Here is a 21,901-nt window from a genome sequence, read left to right on the forward strand (position 1 = left end):
CACATCTGTTACATGAGAAGCATCCATAAGACAAGCCAGTATATTCTACTAGGGTGATATTAAATTCAACTCTTAGAAGATATACAAAAAAAAAAAGAAAATAATGAAAGTCTCACTCTCTCTGTCTCTCTCTTTCTTTCTCTATGGAAAGTTTTATAAAATCCCCAAGAGGGCGCCACTTTATATTTGTATATATGCTCAACACGACGACACAACACAACAACATCCTTCTCCGACATCAGCCATCTTTTCTTGCTCTGTGGCAATGTTGTATAGTTAAGATCTCTTTTTTTTTACTTTTGTTTTGTTGCAAAAATATACAACGACACAACACCAACAATAATAACAAGGAACAAGGAACGCTTTATAGATATATCTATTCTACATTTCTATGTAGCGCTAGCAAGAGTTTGTGTTGTATAAAGGATGTGCAAGGAAATGTCCATTTTTCATGTTTCCGCCACTTGACGAAAGTTTTAGTTGTATATATTCACTCTCAAGAGTCCGGAGAATTCTAATTGCCCCTTGGGGCTTACATAAAATGAGGCAAATATAACGTTACCCTTTCTACCTTCCCATCATCTCTCTAGTCCCGCTGAGACTTTATAGGAGTTTTCCTAAAAACAGTAAACATTGATGTACGTTCAACACTTTATCCTAGCCCAATGTGATGGCATGTGCACAAACTATACTGTGTAGCCAAGAAACTCCAAAAAGGTGTCCTTAAGGAATATGAGACTCTCTACAAACGATCGCTCTATAGAGAATGTTAGAGTGAGAGGGAGACAAAAAAAAAACATGTCTATATAATTTTAGTTTAAATAGAATTTAAGGAAAAGCCTAATGGACTTAGGAGAAAGTAAAACATATTTTCCAAGAACTCGATTTTGAGTTTTAAAGTGTTTTCAGATACCCACATCGTGAATATAGTAACATGCAATGCACCAGAGAAAATATCAAGCTTTTAGCTGAATTTAGAGAGATTTTGCCAAATACTTACGAAAGAGGAGAGTGAGAGACCATCCTGGAATGAAAATATTTGTTTTAATCAAAATTGAAAAGAAGTGCATATTCATAAAAGATTCTATATAAAGATAAATGTGTGAGTTAAAATATTGTGGTTAGATAGTAATTTGCAACACTTTTAGTTCTTTAGATAGATTATGGTATAAAAGACTTTAGTTAAAAAATTAAATTTCAATAGTTTTTTCCTTTTATAATGGTTTTTTTCCAGGGAAAGCGAAGAAATATGCATTTGAATTTTAAGAGAAGAGATTATTAGAAAATGGAGAGTGATTATAAATTGAAGGAATTTGAACATTTAACTTTAGAGCTTAGGATGCGTAGTGCTAATGGATTGACGTTTTTAAAAGGGCGTTTGTAATAGAATGTTGATTGAAAAAAACAAAAATACTTGCTGTAAGAAAGACTTACAGTTTAACTTTGCTGGAGTTGTTAGCGTTTCTTTGTTTTCCATGTCACCATGTTGCCATATGTCGAACATGTCGCAAGTGTTGCCATGTCACCATGTCGCTATGTCGCCATGTCGCCATGTCGCTATGTCGCTATGTCGTCATGTCGCTATGTCGCTATGTCGCCATGTCGCTATGTCACTATGTCGCCATGTCGCTATGTCGCCATGCCGCCACGTCACTATGTCACCATGTCGCTATGTCGCCATGTCGCTATGTCACCATGTCGCTATGTTGCCATGTCGCTATGTCGCCATGTTGCCATGTCGCTATGTCGCTATGTCGCCATGTCGCTATGTCGTCATGTCGCTCCTTCTTTAAAAATTAAATTTAAAAATTCTCTTTCCTCTTTTTTTTTTTACAAAATAAAAATACTTATCCTCCTCAATATGAACCCAATGTTAATATAAGTCCATCTGATTATTCAAAAAATCAAAAACACTCATAAGCTCCGTAATCAAAAACCACAATTCGAATAATAATTTTGCATTTTAAAAAAAGTCGTCATCGCCATTTAAGATTCATCCTCGTCAAACTTAAAGCAGCTATTTCCGCTCAAAATCCTTCGCTTCACATCGCACGCACATAATTCTTACTCAAAACAACATTAGCTAAACCATCTTGTCTCACTCTCTCTCTCTTACTTACCACCGACCGTCAACCATCAACGTTATCCTTGACTTACACTACTTTCTTCTCTGTGGGTTCCAATTCAAGTTTTTCCCGCCCTGAAACGAATGATAAAAAAAAAAAAATATTATATAATTTATAAATTACAACAGCAAACAGAGTGTGGCTAAGAAAAATGGCCAATTCTAACATGCATATACAGAATAAAAGCTGGAGCCAGCAACGACGAAGACCAAGACCAGGACATCATACTTTATTCTTCGCATGAAGACAATCTTGTGATGGTGTGCTTCTGCTTCAACTTCTGCTGCTATTGCCATGTCAGCCCTAATAAATTTAATTTAAAATTATGAGTTGATCTGTCCACACAATAAAATATAGCGAAATAGAGGACAAGATGTGGCAGAAGGACATTTTCAGCTCATTTCGTTGAAACCTTGGATACACACAAGAAAGACGTCTGTCGTCGTCGTCGTCGTTGTAGTCATCTCGTCTGTCGAGTTAGTATAGAACGACATCAACTTTGTCGGTCGTCATCTCGTCATCGTCGTTGTCGTTGTTAGCCACTCATTTCAACTTTATCCTGACGACCGACAAGGAATAAAAATGAAGAGCTTAACCATTTCTCGCTGATATTGCATGCACCATCTCATCTTATGCACCCTCTCTCTTCTCCTCAACACATTCAAAACAACAAGAAAAGGATATATCTAAAAGCATCAGCAGACGAGACGAGATACATAAAGGACATAAGAAAAGGACCAAAAAACCAAAGTTATAAAGAAAATCTGTCTTTTTTCGTTTCTAAGCAAAATAAATTGAAGGACACTAAAAGGCACTCATCATCAAGGTTTAGGTTGGTTTTTTTTTTTTTTTTTTCTTCATCGCTCGCGCGGTGGCGGTATAGCGAGTCAGTCAGAGTCTCTTTCAAACTCTATTGCTGGTTAGTTATTGGTTTGTGCTTTTCCCCATTCAAAAGTAAAACCGATTGCTTTCGTAAAGAATCAGTCGGAATGAAATTAACTTCAATCTGTCTTTGTGTGTATTGTGTATGTTGTTCTTTAAGAAAGGATCAACATAACAAAAATCATCTTACGATGATATAATTTTAGTATATCAAATTTTGTAACGATAAACATTTGACAAAAAAGACGATATACCTAACGAGATAAAAAGATGTGACAATAAAGGATATGTCCTTGTCCTTGCTTGTATTGGACACAGACGCAGACAATTTTGCTTGTTTGGCTTGTTTAATAAGTTAAAATAATATTAGATAATTTTAAAATTATATCGATTAACTTTATGGGAATCTTAAATTCTTTTTTGTAAAGCTTAACTTATTACTTTTAAAAAAAGGAAAAACATTGTGGCAATTTCCAAACTAAAAGTCAATAGCACGAATTTTTGAAGTCGGGATTTTGACTTTGAGGAATTCAGTTGGCAGCACGCCATCTGCCCAAAAGCAATAAATAATATCTTTGGTAGATTATTTATCAGAAATTATTAAGGTCTCTGGTTGGAGGGTAAAATAGCAGATATTTATGTACTGTGGGTAATTTTCAGAAAGTTATATGGCTCATAAAATGTTCAATATTTTTTTCGATTCTATACAATGAAAATAGAAATCCAATTGCATTCAGTTTGCCATTGCTTGCCAACGTATTTGGTGAAATTATTTGATGAAATGCACGGTTTGGGGTCGAAATCCAGAAAAACGAAATCACGAACACTCAAAAATCTTTAAAATCCTAAATCCAGAAATTCCCGAAAGCCAAAATCCAAAATCCAGAAATCATAAAATCCTGAATGGAATCCCGAAAAATTATATGAAATTAAAAAGCTGCGCTATTATATTTTATTTCTATTTCCGGGATTTTGAACTTTCGGGATTTCTGCATGCGTTATGCTCGTTTCTTAAAATTCACTTAGTTATGTGCATTTTAAATTCCAAATTACTGATCGAAAACTCTCTGCCAGATGTCGAAAAACTGCACACGGTTAAAAATTCTGTCTTAGTTTTTAATACAACCTTTGGAGTTAGGCCTTTCTCAAAACAAAAATTACCTACAGTTTTTTAATAATTTTTTTTTTAATAATTTCAAATACAAAAAATTAAAATGTAATCAAAATTACCTAGGTATTGAAATATAAGAAAATTTGAAATTAAAACTAACTCTTAGAGTTCAAGTTGCTTAAATTTTTTAAGAAATTTTTACTATATACATTTATATAGGTAAAAAAAAAATTTTAAAAAAAATTAAAATTCGTTTTTTAAAAAAATAAAATAAAATCTGAAATCAAATTGACCTCCAAAACAAGTATGCAGTTTTGATTGATTTATTAAGATGCATTTTTAGAAAAAAAATTTCAAAATCGTTAGAGCCGTTTTTTAAAAAATTAGTTTTTTATAAATAATTTTTCGAAAAAAAAGTTTTAAAATAAAATTGGTATGCCATTTTGTGGAAATCACTAATCAACATCTAAAAACAATATTTCAAAAAAATTCAATGTCCCGTTTTTCAAAATATTTAAATTTTTGTCCAAACTGAGTATGCCGTATACGCCATGAAAATCAGAAGTTTTTTTTTTATTCATACACGTACGTCAAAAAAAAAAAAACATAAACGATGTAAGACGTATACGTCAAAACAATTCTCAAAATGTTCGTAAATTGCATGAAAAATTTTACGTAAATGCCAAAATTTGTTGTTTTTTGTCAAAAAAAATAGTAAATATCTCTACAAAGAAAAAAGATAGAAAAAAATCGGATAACAGATTTAAAAAGAGCAACCTCAAAAACATAAGACTGCATACCTAGTTCAAAAAGTGCAATTTGGCGTATACGGTACTTCAATACTAGGGCGACGAAATAATAATATCACACCAGGGTTCGGACTTCAGTTTCAAAATTTCGAAGCAAATTTGAAAAAAAAGTGAAGTAGATCCAAAATTTCGGAAGTAGATTTCAACATTAAACTTTCAGAACATTTATTTCCAAAAATTTATTCAAAAAAAATTATTTTTCAACAAAATTATTTTTCTTTACTTTTTTATTATGATCTTTTCCAAAAGATGTAACGGTGCTTAATGGTAAAACGGTTAATTCAGCATAATCTAACAAATTTTTGATCCGGAATTCTTCAAAATCAGTCAAAATTACTTTGACAAACTTTATTTCTATCTTGAATTCGAAGAATAATTGGCCTCCATTCATCTTTTGAGATATCAGTTGAGCTTTATTTCTCAATGCCTCGACCAGATTTAAAATTGAAGTTAAATCCCTTTCTCTAAATTTATTACTTGAAAAATATTTTTCAATTAAGAAATAGAAGTAGATCCTGAAAAAGAGAAGTAGGGAAGTAGATTTTATTTTTTGCCCAAAATCGAAGTAAATCTACTTCGATCGAAGTAAAGTCCGAACCCTGTATCACACCATTGTTATTTTTATGATAAGTAATTACTTTAAGAAAAAATAAAAGAAAGAAAAAAAAAATAGAAATATCATTATAATAAACTGAAACTTTAAATTGAGGAATACGTCCTTGACTTTTAATACAAACATATTTAAATTTCAGTAAATTTTGTATCAGACTCAAAAATGTTTGCAATCAAAGTATTGGTGTTGCCTCACATGTAACCCAAATTTTCGTAGAAACTACAGCAAAATGTTTAACCGTGCAGATATAGTGAGAGTAAATATTTCAAGACAACAGTCAAAGTCATATAATTATAAGAGCCCCCGCACACTACAAACTTTCTATCGGCCGACAGTTTAGTCGGACTCTTAATCAGTATCAAAATGTATGAAAGTGCGCACACTACAACGATTAAGTATCGGCCGATCAAAAAGTTTGTTTGATCGAAAAAAAAGTTTGTTTTCCTACACAATTGCCTTCAAACTAAAATGTTTCCTAGCGACCCGACTGTTTAGTCGGTTGCCTGTGCGCACACTAGGAGCCCAACCCGACTAAACAATCGGCCGATAGAAAGTCTGTAGTGTGCGGGGGCTCTAACCGTATTCAAAAATTAATTGATTTCGATGAAATTTGATAATTCATATTTTTAAAATCATCAGTTCTTCAGAAATGATTACTTACTATTTACTTCATGTAATGGAAATTTTATGCGCCTTAAGGCTTTAAAAAATGTCCTAAACATCAACAAAAAAGACCAAATAATTCGCTTATTTTTTGCTAATATTCTGACATTGACATGGACAGATCGATACCCAGCATCTCTTAATTTTATGTTTATATGGAGTATTTCATCAAAAACGTTTCCCAATAAATCTTCCATTGCAATATCTGGTAACAATGAAGATGAGGAGTGCCCATCGGGACTCTTTTTTTTGTTATCGAATTCTAAATAACAATTGTTACTTTTAGCACGAAACTATTTCTTTTACTTATTCAACTAAAAATGCATAAAATTAAGTTATTTAGTCGTTGAATTCAAAACACGATGTGAAAAAAAAAGTTACTTCAAAATTTTGTATGCATAATTCGATTTCTGTGTGACCAAAAAACTAAAATTAAAAATTCATAATTTCGAAAAAATTTAGGTTTTTTTTCTTTTTCAAAGTTTTAGTAGTATCGAAATTAAATCTTAAAACAAATTACAAACTAAACCCATGAATCGTTGATGTATTAGAAGCTTATATTAAGTAAAAACCAAAGTTGGTACCGAACACAAGAAAATATAAAAAACAGCATTTTTATTATTTTTGTAATTATTTATTGTTTTTGTAATTTGACAGAAATATAAAGTCACGTTTCAGACTTAAAATATTTGAATATAGTGCTGACAAGGTGCTTATTCAACGTTCCATTGTTATCCATTCGAATTGTAAACTTGAAGTACTAAAATTGTCCTGACTGGCAGCGCAGTGATCACTTAAAAAAGTATAGAACAATCAGCAAGCAAATCTTTTTATTTTTTGTAGCAGCGGAAAAAAAATGTTTTAATTATTAGAAGTTCACTGGTGCGTATGCGCAACATTTTTTTTAATTATATTTTGTATTGGTTAATATAATGATGTTATGGAACCAAAATTTTATATTTTCATCATTTAATCAGATGGATAATTTTACCCGTATAAACTTAGCATGACAACTTTTGAAAAGTTAATTTTTTTTTGGCTCAGTAATTGCCGCATAATTGCCGTGTTTATGCCGTGAAGTCAAAAAAATTGCCGCGCGCTTAGTTTGGTCAGAATCGGTAAACCAAGTTTGTCATGCTAACTTTATATAAAGTTAGCATGACAAATTTTAATTTTTGATCAATTTAAATTTTTTTTCGCTAATTATTTAAAGTTTAATTGCCGTAATTATGCCGTGAAATCGAAAATAATATATCTCTTTTGGTTTTCTCAAAAAAAAATAAAATGTATTTTTTGTTAACCCTATTCCATATAAAGTTAGCATGACACACCCTGTATTTCTTAAATCCTTGGTCAATTTTTAATTTTTTTTAGCCAATTAATTGCCGCATTGGGTTAATATAAAAACTGCAAACTCAAAAAAATTGCCGCGCTTTTGGTTTTTTCAAAAAAAATTAAAAACTGTTTTTGGCCTCATATCGTATAAAGTTAGCATGACAAACCATCTATTTCTTAAATCCTTGGTCAATTTGAAAATTTTTTTGGCCAATTAATTGCCGCATTGGGTTAATATAAAAACTGCAAACTCAAAAAAATTGCCGCGCTTTTGGTTTTTTCAAAAAAAATTAAAAACTGTTTTTGGCCTCATATCGTATAAAGTTAGCATGACAAACCATCTATTTCTTAAATCCTTGGTCAATTTGAAAATTTTTTTGGCCAATTAATTGCCGCATTGGGTTAATATAAAAACTGCAAACTCAAAAAAATTGCCGCGATTTTGGTTTTTTCAAAAAAAATTAAAAACTGTTTTTGGCCTCATATCGTATAAAGTTAGCATGACAAACCATCTATTTCTTAAATCCTTGGTCAATTTGAAAATTTTTTTGGCCAATTAATTGCCGCATTGGGTTAATATAAAAACTGCAAACTCAAAAAAATTGCCGCGCTTTTGGTTTTTTCAAAAAAAATTAAAAACTGTTTTTGGCCTCATATCGTATAAAGTTAGCATGACAAACCATCTATTTCTTAAATCCTTGGTCAATTTGAAAATTTTTTTGGCCAATTAATTGCCGCATTGGGTTAATATAAAAACTGCAAACTCAAAAAAATTGCCGCGCTTTTGGTTTTTTCAAAAAAAATTAAAAACTGTTTTTGGCCTCATATCGTATAAAGTTAGCATGACAAACCATCTATTTCTTAAATCCTTGGTCAATTTGAAAATTTTTTTGGCCAATTAATTGCCGCATTGGGTTAATATAAAAACTGCAAACTCAAAAAAATTGCCGCGCTTTTGGTTTTTTCAAAAAAAATTAAAAACTGTTTTTGGCCTCATATCGTATAAAGTTAGCATGACAAACCATCTATTTCTTAAATCCTTGGTCAATTTGAAAATTTTTTTGGCCAATTAATTGCCGCATTGGGTTAATATAAAAACTGCAAACTCAAAAAAATTGCCGCGCTTTTGGTTTTTTCAAAAAAAATTAAAAACTGTTTTTGGCCTCATATCGTATAAAGTTAGCATGACAAACCATCTATTTCTTAAATCCTTGGTCAATTTGAAAATTTTTTTGGCCAAATAATTGCCGCATTGGGTTAATATAAAAACTGCAAACTCAAAAAAATTGCCGCGCTTTTGGTTTTTTCAAAAAAAATTAAAAACTGTTTTTGGCCTCATATCGTATAAAGTTAGCATGACAAACCATCTATTTCTTAAATCCTTGGTCAATTTGAAAATTTTTTTGGCCAATTAATTGCCGCATTGGGTTAATATAAAAACTGCAAACTCAAAAAAATTGCCGCGCTTTTGGTTTTTTCAAAAAAAATTCAAAACTGTTTTTGGCCTCATATCGTATAAAGTTAGCATGACAAACCATCTATTTCTTAAATCCTTGGTCAATTTGAAAATTTTTTTGGCCAATTAATTGCCGCATTGGGTTAATATAAAAACTGCAAACTCAAAAAAATTGCCGCGCTTTTGGTTTTTTCAAAAAAAATTAAAAACTGTTTTTGGCCTCATATCGTATAAAGTTAGCATGACAAACCATCTATTTCTTAAATCCTTGGTCAATTTGAAAATTTTTTTGGCCAATTAATTGCCGCATTGGGTTAATATAAAAACTGCAAACTCAAAAAAATTGCCGCGCTTTTGGTTTTTTCAAAAAAAATTAAAAACTGTTTTTGGCCTCATATCGTATAAAGTTAGCATGACAAACCATCTATTTCTTAAATCCTTGGTCAATTTGAAAATTTTTTTGGCCAATTAATTGCCGCATTGGGTCAATATAAAAACCGCAAACTCAAAAAAATTGATGCGCTCTTGGTTTTTTTTGCAAAAAAGTTTAAGTTTATTTTTTGAGTCACTTTCCATATAAAGTTAGCAGGGCATACCCTCTGTTTGTTAAATCGCTGATTAAAATATAATTTTTTTTTGTTTTGCGAAATAATTGCCACACTTGGTTTTTTTGTAAAATGCAAACTCGAAATTCTTTTTGGCCAGTTTTTTATTCAAAGCAAAGGAAAAAAAAAACTACTATTTTTTTATGTAACTACATTCTTTGTTAAGTGGTTCCTATAAAGTCATAAAAAAAAACATTTTTGTTTACAAAGTAAGGTGTTCTTGAATTTTGTAGGTCAATCACATACACCATTTATTATTGTACTATTGTACATTCTAGAACATAGATTTTTATAACTGAGTGATAGTATGATAGACAGGATGTCGGCCTCTTACACGACGTACATGAGTTCGAGTACGGTGATGGGAACGAGTTTTTTTTTTTTTTATTTATTTTTTTTATTTTTTTTTTTTATTTTAATTTAACATAATTTGTATTCCATTAACTATTTTTATTGTTAAAGCGATATTCCAATGACTTGTTTTCAATAACAAGTATTGGAAGGATGGGTTTTTAAGTGGCAACAACAACTCACTGCTCATAAAGCAAAGTATCTAAGTATTAATATTTTAAGCATTTCTAAAATTGTAATAAACGAGAAAAAAATCTCTGCGAGGACGTAATATATAATTGCTTCTATTACACTGGTTTACAAAATTAAACTTTTTTTTTGTTGCCGGAACAAAAATATACTTTTCTGAAGGTTTTCGGTGTGCTGAACTTGAATCCGAAGTCAAAAAAATTCTAGCAGCTCCCGTTTTTGAGATATTACCGTTAGAAAGTGCAGCACTTCGGACCTTACTCTTTTATATAAGGAAAATTGTTTGAGCATATTTAGTAACGGTTTTTATAAGAACTATTTACCACCTTTTTAAATCTGTTTAAATCTCTCCGATATCTTTTTTACTTCCCGAGATATCCTCAGTTGTTTGATATTTTTAAAAATTTTATAATGTCATTATCTTCTTTATGATATATGAAGCCAAACCCACTGACTTCAGTTTAAGATATCTCGGGCAATACATAAGATATTGAAAAGATTTAAACAGGTATCGAAAGATGGAAAATAGTTCTTATAGAAACCGTAACTAAATATGCTCAAACAATTTTCCTTATACAATAGAATAAGGTCCGAAAAACTCAAAAAAACGTTTTTTTTGCATTTTCTAACGGTAATATCTCAAAAACGGGAGCTGCTAGAATTTTTTTGACTTCGGATTCGAGTTCAGCACACCAAAAACCTTCAGAAAAGTATATTTTTGTTCCGGCAACAGAACCCTTGTTAACCAGTGTTATAATAAAAGTAATAATAGTCTTTAATAGCTGTTATTGGGATGGACGTCTGTAACGTTATTCTGTTAGCCAGTGAAATGTTAATTGCTCAAACGAAAAATTACTATCTTATAATATATGTAATAGGTAGCTACCTGTTATTCGGATGGAAATAATCTGCTTTATCGAAAAAATGGGCCTAATAATAGGAGTTAATTTGAAACTCGGTGAAACGCAAATTAGTCAATCGAAAAGTACAAATGCACCTACCGAAAAATATTTTCTTTTTCCATATCTCTTTTACCTATATCAGGAAAATATAAAATCAGGGAAAATACATCAAAAATTGTTCTCGTCAGAAAATAAATTCCATAACAAGTGGCGAGTATGAGTTCAAAATGGCTTTAACACTAATTTTTAGCAAAAAGTATGTTTTGCAACAGTTAGAGTGTAAACTCCGATTAATTTTATGGAAAATACCGAAATTTCATTCAAAGTTGTGTTTGACACATGATTTCTTGCAAAAAGTATGTTTTGCAAAAGAATCAGTGTAAACTCCGATTAATTTTATAGAAAATTCCGAAATTTCATTCAAAGTTGTGTTTCACACATGATTTCTTGCAAAAAGTATGTTTTGCAACAGTTAGAGTGTAAACTCCGATTAATTTTATAGAAAATACCGAAATTTCCTTAAAAAATGCTTTTGACAAATGTTTTTCGCAATAAGTATGTTTTACAAAAGAAACAGTGTAAACTCCGATTAATTTTATAGAAAATTCCGAAATTTCATTCAAAGTTGTGTTTGACACATGATTTTTTGCTAAAAGTATGTTTTGCAACAGTTAGAGTGTAAACTCCGATTAATTTTATGGAAAATACCGAAATTTCATTTAAAAATGTGTTTGACACATCCGAATAACAGGTAGCTACCTATTACATAGGTATATTATAAGATAGTAATTTTTCGTTTGAGCAATTAACATTTCACTGGCTAACAGAATAACGTTACAGACGTCCATCCCAATAACAGCTATTAAAGACTATTATTACTTTTATTATAATAGAAGCAATTATATATTACGTCCTCGCAGAGATTTTTTTCTCGTTTATTACAATTTTAGAAATGCTTAAAATATTAATACTTAGATACTTTGCTTTATGAGCAGTGAGTTGTTGTTGCCACTTAAAAACCCATCCTTCCAATACTTGTTATTGAAAACAAGTCATTGGAATATCGCTTTAACAATAAAAATAGTTAATGGAATACAAATTATGTTAAATTAAAATAAAAAAAAAAAATAAAAAAAATAAATAAAAAAAAAAAAAACTCGTTCCCATCACCGTACTCGAACTCATGTACGTCGTGTAAGAGGCCGACATCCTGTCTATCATACTATCACTCAGTTATAAAAATCTATGTTCTAGAATGTACAATAGTACAATAATAAATGGTGTATGTGATTGACCTACAAAATTCAAGAACACCTTACTTTGTAAACAAAAATGTTTTTTTTTATGACTTTATAGGAACCACTTAACAAAGAATGTAGTTACATAAAAAAATAGTAGTTTTTTTTTTCCTTTGCTTTGAATAAAAAACTGGCCAAAAAGAATTTCGAGTTTGCATTTTACAAAAAAACCAAGTGTGGCAATTATTTCGCAAAACAAAAAAAAATTATATTTTAATCAGCGATTTAACAAACAGAGGGTATGCCCTGCTAACTTTATATGGAAAGTGACTCAAAAAATAAACTTAAACTTTTTTGCAAAAAAAAACCAAGAGCGCATCAATTTTTTTGAGTTTGCGGTTTTTATATTGACCCAATGCGGCAATTAATTAGCCAAAAAAATTTTCAAATTGACCAAGGATTTAAGAAATAGATGGTTTGTCATGCTAACTTTATACGATATGAGGCCAAAAACAGTTTTTAATTTTTTTTGAAAAAACCAAAAGCGCGGCAATTTTTTTGAGTTTGCAGTTTTTATATTAACCCAATGCGGCAATTAATTGGCCAAAAAAATTTTCAAATTGACCAAGGATTTAAGAAATAGATGGTTTGTCATGCTAACTTTATACGATATGAGGCCAAAAACAGTTTTTAATTTTTTTTGAAAAAACCAAAAGCGCGGCAATTTTTTTGAGTTTGCAGTTTTTATATTAACCCAATGCGGCAATTAATTGGCCAAAAAAATTTTCAAATTGACCAAGGATTTAAGAAATAGATGGTTTGTCATGCTAACTTTATACGATATGAGGCCAAAAACAGTTTTGAATTTTTTTTGAAAAAACCAAAAGCGCGGCAATTTTTTTTGAGTTTGCAGTTTTTATATTAACCCAATGCGGCAATTAATTGGCCAAAAAAATTTTCAAATTGACCAAGGATTTAAGAAATAGATGGTTTGTCATGCTAACTTTATACGATATGAGGCCAAAAACAGTTTTTAATTTTTTTTGAAAAAACCAAAAGCGCGGCAATTTTTTTGAGTTTGCAGTTTTTATATTAACCCAATGCGGCAATTAATTGGCCAAAAAAATTTTCAAATTGACCAAGGATTTAAGAAATAGATGGTTTGTCATGCTAACTTTATACGATATGAGGCCAAAAACAGTTTTGAATTTTTTTTGAAAAAACCAAAAGCGCGGCAATTTTTTTGAGTTTGCAGTTTTTATATTAACCCAATGCGGCAATTAATTGGCCAAAAAAATTTTCAAATTGACCAAGGATTTAAGAAATAGATGGTTTGTCATGCTAACTTTATACGATATGAGGCCAAAAACAGTTTTGAATTTTTTTTGAAAAAACCAAAAGCGCGGCAATTTTTTTGAGTTTGCAGTTTTTATATTAACCCAATGCGGCAATTAATTGGCCAAAAAAATTTTCAAATTGACCAAGGATTTAAGAAATAGATGGTTTGTCATGCTAACTTTATACGATATGAGGCCAAAAACAGTTTTTAATTTTTTTTGAAAAAACCAAAAGCGCGGCAATTTTTTTGAGTTTGCAGTTTTTAAATTAACCCAATGCGGCAATTAATTGGCCAAAAATATTTTCAAATTGACCAAGGATTTAAGAAATAGATGGTTTGTCATGCTAACTTTATACGATATGAGGCCAAAAACAGTTTTTAATTTTTTTTGAAAAAACCAAAAGCGCGGCAATTTTTTTGAGTTTGCAGTTTTTATATTAACCCAATGCGGCAATTAATTGGCCAAAAAAATTTTCAAATTGACCAAGGATTTAAGAAATAGATGGTTTGTCATGCTAACTTTATACGATATGAGGCCAAAAACAGTTTTTAATTTTTTTTGAAAAAACCAAAAGCGCGGCAATTTTTTTGAGTTTGCAGTTTTTATATTAACCCAATGCGGCAATTAATTGGCCAAAAAAATTTTCAAATTGCCCAAGGATTTAAGAAATAGATGGTTTGTCATGCTAACTTTATACGATATGAGGCCAAAAACAGTTTTTAATTTTTTTTGAAAAAACCAAAAGCGCGGCAATTTTTTTGAGTTTGCAGTTTTTATATTAACCCAATGCGGCAATTAATTGGCCAAAAAAATTTTCAAATTGACCAAGGATTTAAGAAATAGATGGTTTGTCATGCTAACTTTATACGATATGAGGCCAAAAACAGTTTTTAATTTTTTTTGAAAAAACCAAAAGCGCGGCAATTTTTTTGAGTTTGCAGTTTTTATATTAACCCAATGCGGCAATTAATTGGCCAAAAAAAATTAAAAATTGACCAAGGATTTAAGAAATACAGGGTGTGTCATGCTAACTTTATATGGAATAGGGTTAACAAAAAATACATTTTATTTTTTTTTGAGAAAACCAAAAGAGATATATTATTTTCGATTTCACGGCATAATTACGGCAATTAAACTTTAAATAATTAGCGAAAAAAAAATTTAAATTGATCAAAAATTAAAATTTGTCATGCTAACTTTATATAAAGTTAGCATGACAAACTTGGTTTACCGATTCTGACCAAACTAAGCGCGCGGCAATTTTTTTGACTTCACGGCATAAACACGGCAATTATGCGGCAATTACTGAGCCAAAAAAAAATTAACTTTTCAAAAGTTGTCATGCTAAGTTTATACGGGTGATAATTTTAGTAATAATACAGTCAAATAAGGTGAAAAAAGGGGTAAACCTCGGAATGAATGCTAATAGAAATTTTTTTCTGCTCAATACCTTCGTTTTGGCATTCCATAACATATCTCAAAAGTCTAGAAAAATCTCATGTCCGCAAGTCGCGATTTTGAAGGGCAAAGCGCGAAATGGAGATTTTCAAAATTAACAAAAATAGACGATGGTATTATATACACATATGATACATGATTTCAATGTATTTTTTAATGTTGATTCCAAAAAAAATTAAAATCAAGGCAATCTGACGTCTCTGAAAAAAGTTATACCTGTTTTTCATCTGTCAACCCATATTATTATAACAGTTTAAAACTTACTACCGAAAAAACCCTTAAAAGTTATGGTAGAGGGACCAAATTTTGCATGAAGGTTTTCATATCCATTATCATATAGAATCAAAACAATTCAATGAAATAAACATTCATATCTATGAAAAATTGGTATTTTTTGAAAAAAGGGGACATTTTGGGATATGCACTAAAAAACATCCTGGTACAATCTTGGAATTAGTGCTAATATGCCAATTTTTTTGTATCTATGTTTGTTTGGATATTCTATAACTCATATCAAAAGTCTAAAAAAATCTCATGTCCGCAAGTCCTAATTTTCCAGGTTAAACTAAAGTTAGGTGCAGATTAAAAAAAATAATAAGAAAACTTTAGATTATTCCAACAAAACTCACAAACAAGTCAAGCTGACCATCCCTGAAAAGGAATGCACCTTATTCATCTTGATCTGACACCAATATCTGAAGTGTAGTTTTTCACTTTTTTTAAATCTGCACCTTATCTTCAAACCAGAAAAATTAGGACTTGCGGACATGAGATTTTTTTAGACTTTTGACATAAGTTATAGAATATCCAAACAAAGATAGAAAAAAAAAAAATTAGCCTATTAGCAGTAATTCCAAGATTGTACCAGGATGTTTTTTAGTGCATATCAAAAAATGTCCCCTTTTTTTCAAAAATTACCATTTTGTCATATATAATATATGAATGTTTTTTGCATTGAATTGTTTTGATTCTTAATGACAATTGACACAAAAACCTTCATGCTAAATCCGCTACCATAACTTTCAAGGGTTTTTTGGTAGTAAGTTAGCAAGTGTTATAATAATATGGGTTGACAGATGAAAAACAGGTATAACTTTTTTCAACGACGCACTGTTGTCCAAAATGACTTATCTCGTTGCAAAAATCATAACTTTTGAACGGATTGAGGTAGCGGTACAATTTTTTTTTTAATTTGAAGGAAATTTCCAGGGCTGTTACACCAATGAATTTCAAGAAAATTGTTTTACAGGGTGTTTAGGAATCATCGGCCGAAAACCGATTTTCTTAAAAAAAAAATATTTAAATTAAAATTGGTATGCCATTTTGTAGAAATCACTAATTCACATCTAAAAAAAGTTCAGATTACACTTTTCCATGATATTACGATTATAGAGAATGCCAAAAAAGTTGGTCCCGGAAGTCCGTCTGTCTGTCTGTCTGTATAAGGATCTACAGCCTAAACGGATGGACCGATTGACTTCAAATTTGGTATGTAGCATTTTTTGGAGACCCTCCAGAGGGGTTTTTGGAATTAATTTTTTTGGGCTAAAAATAACGGTACTTGTCATACACCAATTTCAGTAAAGCTGTAATTGCTCAAAAACGGCTCCAACGATTTTGTTTAAAAAATTCAAATGTAAGTTTGAAAACAAGGTCTATCTTCTAATGAAAAAAATTTTTTTAGAAAATCATTATTAACGGTACCTGCCATAGAACGGTTTTTTTTAAATCCGATATTCTCCGAAACGGCTTATTCGATTTCAACGAAACTTTTTTTGAAGAAGCACTTATATAATTTAAATATAGGCCAAAAATAAAATTTCAAAAAAAATAATTTTTGGATTTTTAAAAAAATTTTGAAATTTTTTTTTGAAAAATAAAATTTTCGAAAACGGGACATTGTATTTTTTTGAAATTTTGTTTTTAGATGTGGATTAGTGATTTCTACAAAATGGCATACCAATTTAAATTTAAACATTTTTTTTAAAGAAAATCTGTTCCTTCTGCCTTCATTTTTTTTCAAAGTACAAAATCTCGGCAGTGCGCAAGCATGCGCAGCTAAATATTTTTATTTTGGATCAACAATTGATTGGTACACATACCCTATTCGGCTTAATGCATGGAACCGAATGGATTTTTTACGGTACCTGCCATAAAACCGTTTTTTTTCAAATCCGATATTCTCCGAAACGGCTTATTCGATTTCAACGAAACTTTTTGTGAAGAAGCACTTATATAACTCAAATATAAGCCAAAAATAAAATTTAAAAAAAAATAAATTTTGGATTTTTAAAAAAATTTTAAAATTTTTTTTTGAAAAATAAAATTTTCGAAAACGGGACATTGTATTTTTTTGAAATTTTGTTTTTAAATGTGGATTAGTGATTTCTACAAAATGGCATACCAATTTAAATTTAAACATTTTTTTTAAAGAAAATCTGTTCCTTCTGCCTTCATTTTTTTTAAAAGTACAAAATCTCGGCAGTGCGCAAGCATGCGCAGCTAAATATTTTTATTTTGGATCAACAATTGATTGGTACACATACCCTATTCGGCTTAATGCATGGAACCGAATGGATTTTTTACGGTACCTGCCATAAAACCGTTTTTTTTCAAATCCGATATTCTCCGAAACGGCTTATTCGATTTCAACGAAACTTTTTGTGAAGAAGCACTTATATAACTCAAATATAAGCCAAAAATAAAATTTAAAAAAAAATAAATTTTGGATTTTTAAAAAAATTTTAAAATTTTTTTTTGAAAAATAAAATTTTCGAAAACGGGACATTGTATTTTTTTGAAATTTTGTTTTTAAATGTGGATTAGTGATTTCTACAAAATGGCATACCAATTTTAATTTAAACTTTTTTTTTAAAGAAAATCTGTTTTTGGCCGATGATTCCGAAACACCCTGTGAAATAATTTTATTGAAATTCATTGGTATAACAGCCCTAGAAATGTCCTTCAAATAAAAAAAAAAATTGTACTGCTAACTCAATCCGTTCAAAAGTTATGATTTTTGCAACGAGATAAGTCATTTTGGACAACCGTGCACTGTTGTCCAAAATGACTTATCTCGTTGCAAAAATCATAACTTTTGAACGGATTGAGGTAGCGGTACAATTTTTTTTTTAATTTGAAGGAAATTTCCAGGGCTGTTACACCAATGAATTTCAAGAAAATTGTTTTACAGGGTGTTTAGGAATCATCGGCCGAAAACCGATTTTCTTAAAAAAAAAATATTTAAATTAAAATTGGTATGCCATTTTGTAGAAATCACTAATTCACATCTAAAAAAAGTTCAGATTACACTTTTCCATGATATTACGATTATAGAGAATGCCAAAAAAGTTGGTCCCGGAAGTCCGTCTGTCTGTCTGTCTGTATAAGGATCTACAGCCTAAACGGATGGACCGATTGACTTCAAATTTGGTATGTAGCATTTTTTGGAGACCCTCCAGAGGGGTTTTTGGAATTAATTTTTTTGGGCTAAAAATAACGGTACTTGTCATACACCAATTTCAGTAAAGCTGTAATTGCTCAAAAACGGCTCCAACGATTTTGTTTAAAAAATTCAAATGTAAGTTTGAAAACAAGGTCTATCTTCTAATGAAAAAAATTTTTTTAGAAAATCATTATTAACGGTACCTGCCATAGAACGGTTTTTTTTAAATCCGATATTCTCCGAAACGGCTTATTCGATTTCAACGAAACTTTTTTTGAAGAAGCACTTATATAATTTAAATATAGGCCAAAAATAAAATTTCAAAAAAAATAATTTTTGGATTTTTAAAAAAATTTTGAAATTTTTTTTTGAAAAATAAAATTTTCGAAAACGGGACATTGTATTTTTTTGAAATTTTGTTTTTAGATGTGGATTAGTGATTTCTACAAAATGGCATACCAATTTAAATTTAAACATTTTTTTTAAAGAAAATCTGTTCCTTCTGCCTTCATTTTTTTTCAAAGTACAAAATCTCGGCAGTGCGCAAGCATGCGCAGCTAAATATTTTTATTTTGGATCAACAATTGATTGGTACACATACCCTATTCGGCTTAATGCATGGAACCGAATGGATTTTTTACGGTACCTGCCATAAAACCGTTTTTTTTCAAATCCGATATTCTCCGAAACGGCTTATTCGATTTCAACGAAACTTTTTGTGAAGAAGCACTTATATAACTCAAATATAAGCCAAAAATAAAATTTAAAAAAAAATAAATTTTGGATTTTTAAAAAAATTTTAAAATTTTTTTTTGAAAAATAAAATTTTCGAAAACGGGACATTGTATTTTTTTGAAATTTTGTTTTTAAATGTGGATTAGTGATTTCTACAAAATGGCATACCAATTTAAATTTAAACATTTTTTTTAAAGAAAATCTGTTCCTTCTGCCTTCATTTTTTTTCAAAGTACAAAATCTCGGCAGTGCGCAAGCATGCGCAGCTAAATATTTTTATTTTGGATCAACAATTGATTGGTACACATACCCTATTCGGCTTAATGCATGGAACCGAATGGATTTTTTACGGTACCTGCCATAAAACCGTTTTTTTTCAAATCCGATATTCTCCGAAACGGCTTATTCGATTTCAACGAAACTTTTTGTGAAGAAGCACTTATATAACTCAAATATAAGCCAAAAATAAAATTTAAAAAAAAATAAATTTTGGATTTTTAAAAAAATTTTAAAATTTTTTTTTGAAAAATAAAATTTTCGAAAACGGGACATTGTATTTTTTTGAAATTTTGTTTTTAAATGTGGATTAGTGATTTCTACAAAATGGCATACCAATTTTAATTTAAACTTTTTTTTTAAAGAAAATCTGTTTTTGGCCGATGATTCCGAAACACCCTGTGAAATAATTTTATTGAAATTCATTGGTATAACAGCCCTAGAAATGTCCTTCAAATAAAAAAAAAAATTGTACTGCTAACTCAATCCGTTCAAAAGTTATGATTTTTGCAACGAGATAAGTCATTTTGGACAACCGTGCGACGTCAGATTGCCTTGATTTTAGATTTTTTTGGAATCAGCATTAAAAAATACCTTGAAATCATGTATCATATGTGTATATAATACCATCGTCTATTTTTGCTAATTTTCAAAATCTCCATTTCAAAATTTGAGATATGTTATAGAATGCCAAAACGAAGGTATTGAGCAAAAAAAAATTCTATTAGCACTCATTCCGAGGTTAAACCCTTATTTGACTGGATTATATAAGAAAAAAAGTGATTCTCCATGATTTTTTCTTGATAGGCACTCCTAAGGCTGGGCCCTCAATATTCATTGAATTAGATGACGAAATAACGTCTTCTACTTATTTTATTTTTGTTCATTTAGGTATTCCACATTTTTTAAAAGTCACACACAAAGGTACAAAATTTAAAGCTTTAACATAAATTTATAAATTTTCAATTCAATTCAAAAAACGTTTTTACCTCTCGTAAACAAATCCAAAGAAATACTTAAACTTAAATATACATGTTGTGTACTTTCTCTATTATAAAGCACCAATATAGCAACAATAATTTCCATTCTATAATCTTTTTTCGATTATCTCTTCTTTTCAAGCAGCAGCAGCTGATGTCTCATCCTCAGCCACGACAATATCATCATCAAATGCTCGTAAAGGATTAAGAGCAGCAGCAGGACAACTAGTGTCTCTTCTACATCGACTTGTTGTGTCCACATCATCCACATCATCCGCATCATTGTCATCAATAACAAATGTCAGTAGACGAATGCTAAAAGGTCAAATTGAAACTGCTGCGGAAACGCCTCCTGCAGCAAGGATCTTCTGTTTTATTGTCATGTCTATGTCTATGTCGTCGCTGTCGTCATCCTCATCATCGTCCCCATCATCGTCACTGATGACAGCGGCAACAGTCACTTCTATAACATCAGCAGCTATCGTCGTCGTCTCCACCACCCCAATGCCAAAAGTAGCAGGGGTACATAGTAGACGATTTGACGACAATGGAGCTAGAGTTTATGCACCAGCGATTATCTTATTCACAGTCACTGTTATTGCAGTCGCTGGGGCACTCGCTGTCGTCGTCATTTTGACTTTCTTTATACGATGGCGATTTAATGATTTCCTGTCAACGGCGAAAGGATATTATCATTCTCCGCGGCGACAACGCCGCAATTCACACAATGAAATCGATACAAATCGACGAGAAGTGTTGTCTTCTTCGACGGCACACAGACAACCAGAAGAACATCAACATGGCTATCAAAAACAGAATCACCATCAGCATCGAATGACGACGACAGCGATAAAGCTAGAGCAGGAGTCTTCTCACTGCCACATACGAAGCCAACAGTTGATACTATTACCAATGGCATCACCACTGTTGGCCCTTGAGCAACCTCCAAGAATCAAACGGACTTACAAATGCTGCTGATGCTAGATGAGGCACACTGCCCCATCAAAGGATGCACACGTTAAATGTGCGTTCGGATAATAATTAGCACACAGTCTGATCCTCTTTCTCTACTCATTTTGTAAAAATAATAAAAAAAAAGAAATCCGAATGAAAAATAAAAAAAAAAAAATATAAATTGTTATCTGTTATAACTTATTATTACTTAAGGACATGTGAAAAAAAAAATCAAAACAAAAACACAAAAAAAAAAACACTAGTTAATAAGGAAATATGAAAAAATGTTAAATAAAAAATAATAAATTCATAATTTTTATATAGAAAAAAAAAAAATTCAAAAAATGCTTCTTTTAAAGTCGCTAAATGTCTTGAGAGAAAAAAAAAAATAACAAAATCTATGTTTTATATAAGTTAAACTTAATGCGCTGTC

General features: G+C 30.6%; 1 protein-coding gene across 2 annotated transcripts in view; it reads left to right on the top strand.

The window, feature by feature from the left end:
* LOC129913490 (uncharacterized) overlaps nucleotides 1-21,643 on the top strand; it is a 108,728-nt gene extending 87,085 nt beyond the window's left edge. The window contains exon 7 of one of the 2 annotated variants that reach the window (XM_055992199.1): nucleotides 20,657-21,643. In XM_055992199.1, the coding sequence (XP_055848174.1) occupies nucleotides 20,657-21,492 (836 nt within the window). In that variant the 3' untranslated portion in view covers nucleotides 21,493-21,643. The remainder of the gene's footprint in view (nucleotides 1-20,656) is intronic. The other variant, XM_055992200.1, reaches the window with a different exon arrangement.
* Nucleotides 21,644-21,901: the final 258 nt, after the last annotated feature.

The sequence above is a fragment of the Episyrphus balteatus genome, chromosome 3 (assembly GCF_945859705.1).
Source record: "Episyrphus balteatus chromosome 3, idEpiBalt1.1, whole genome shotgun sequence".
In the NCBI taxonomy this organism is placed as follows: domain Eukaryota; kingdom Metazoa; phylum Arthropoda; class Insecta; order Diptera; family Syrphidae; genus Episyrphus; species Episyrphus balteatus.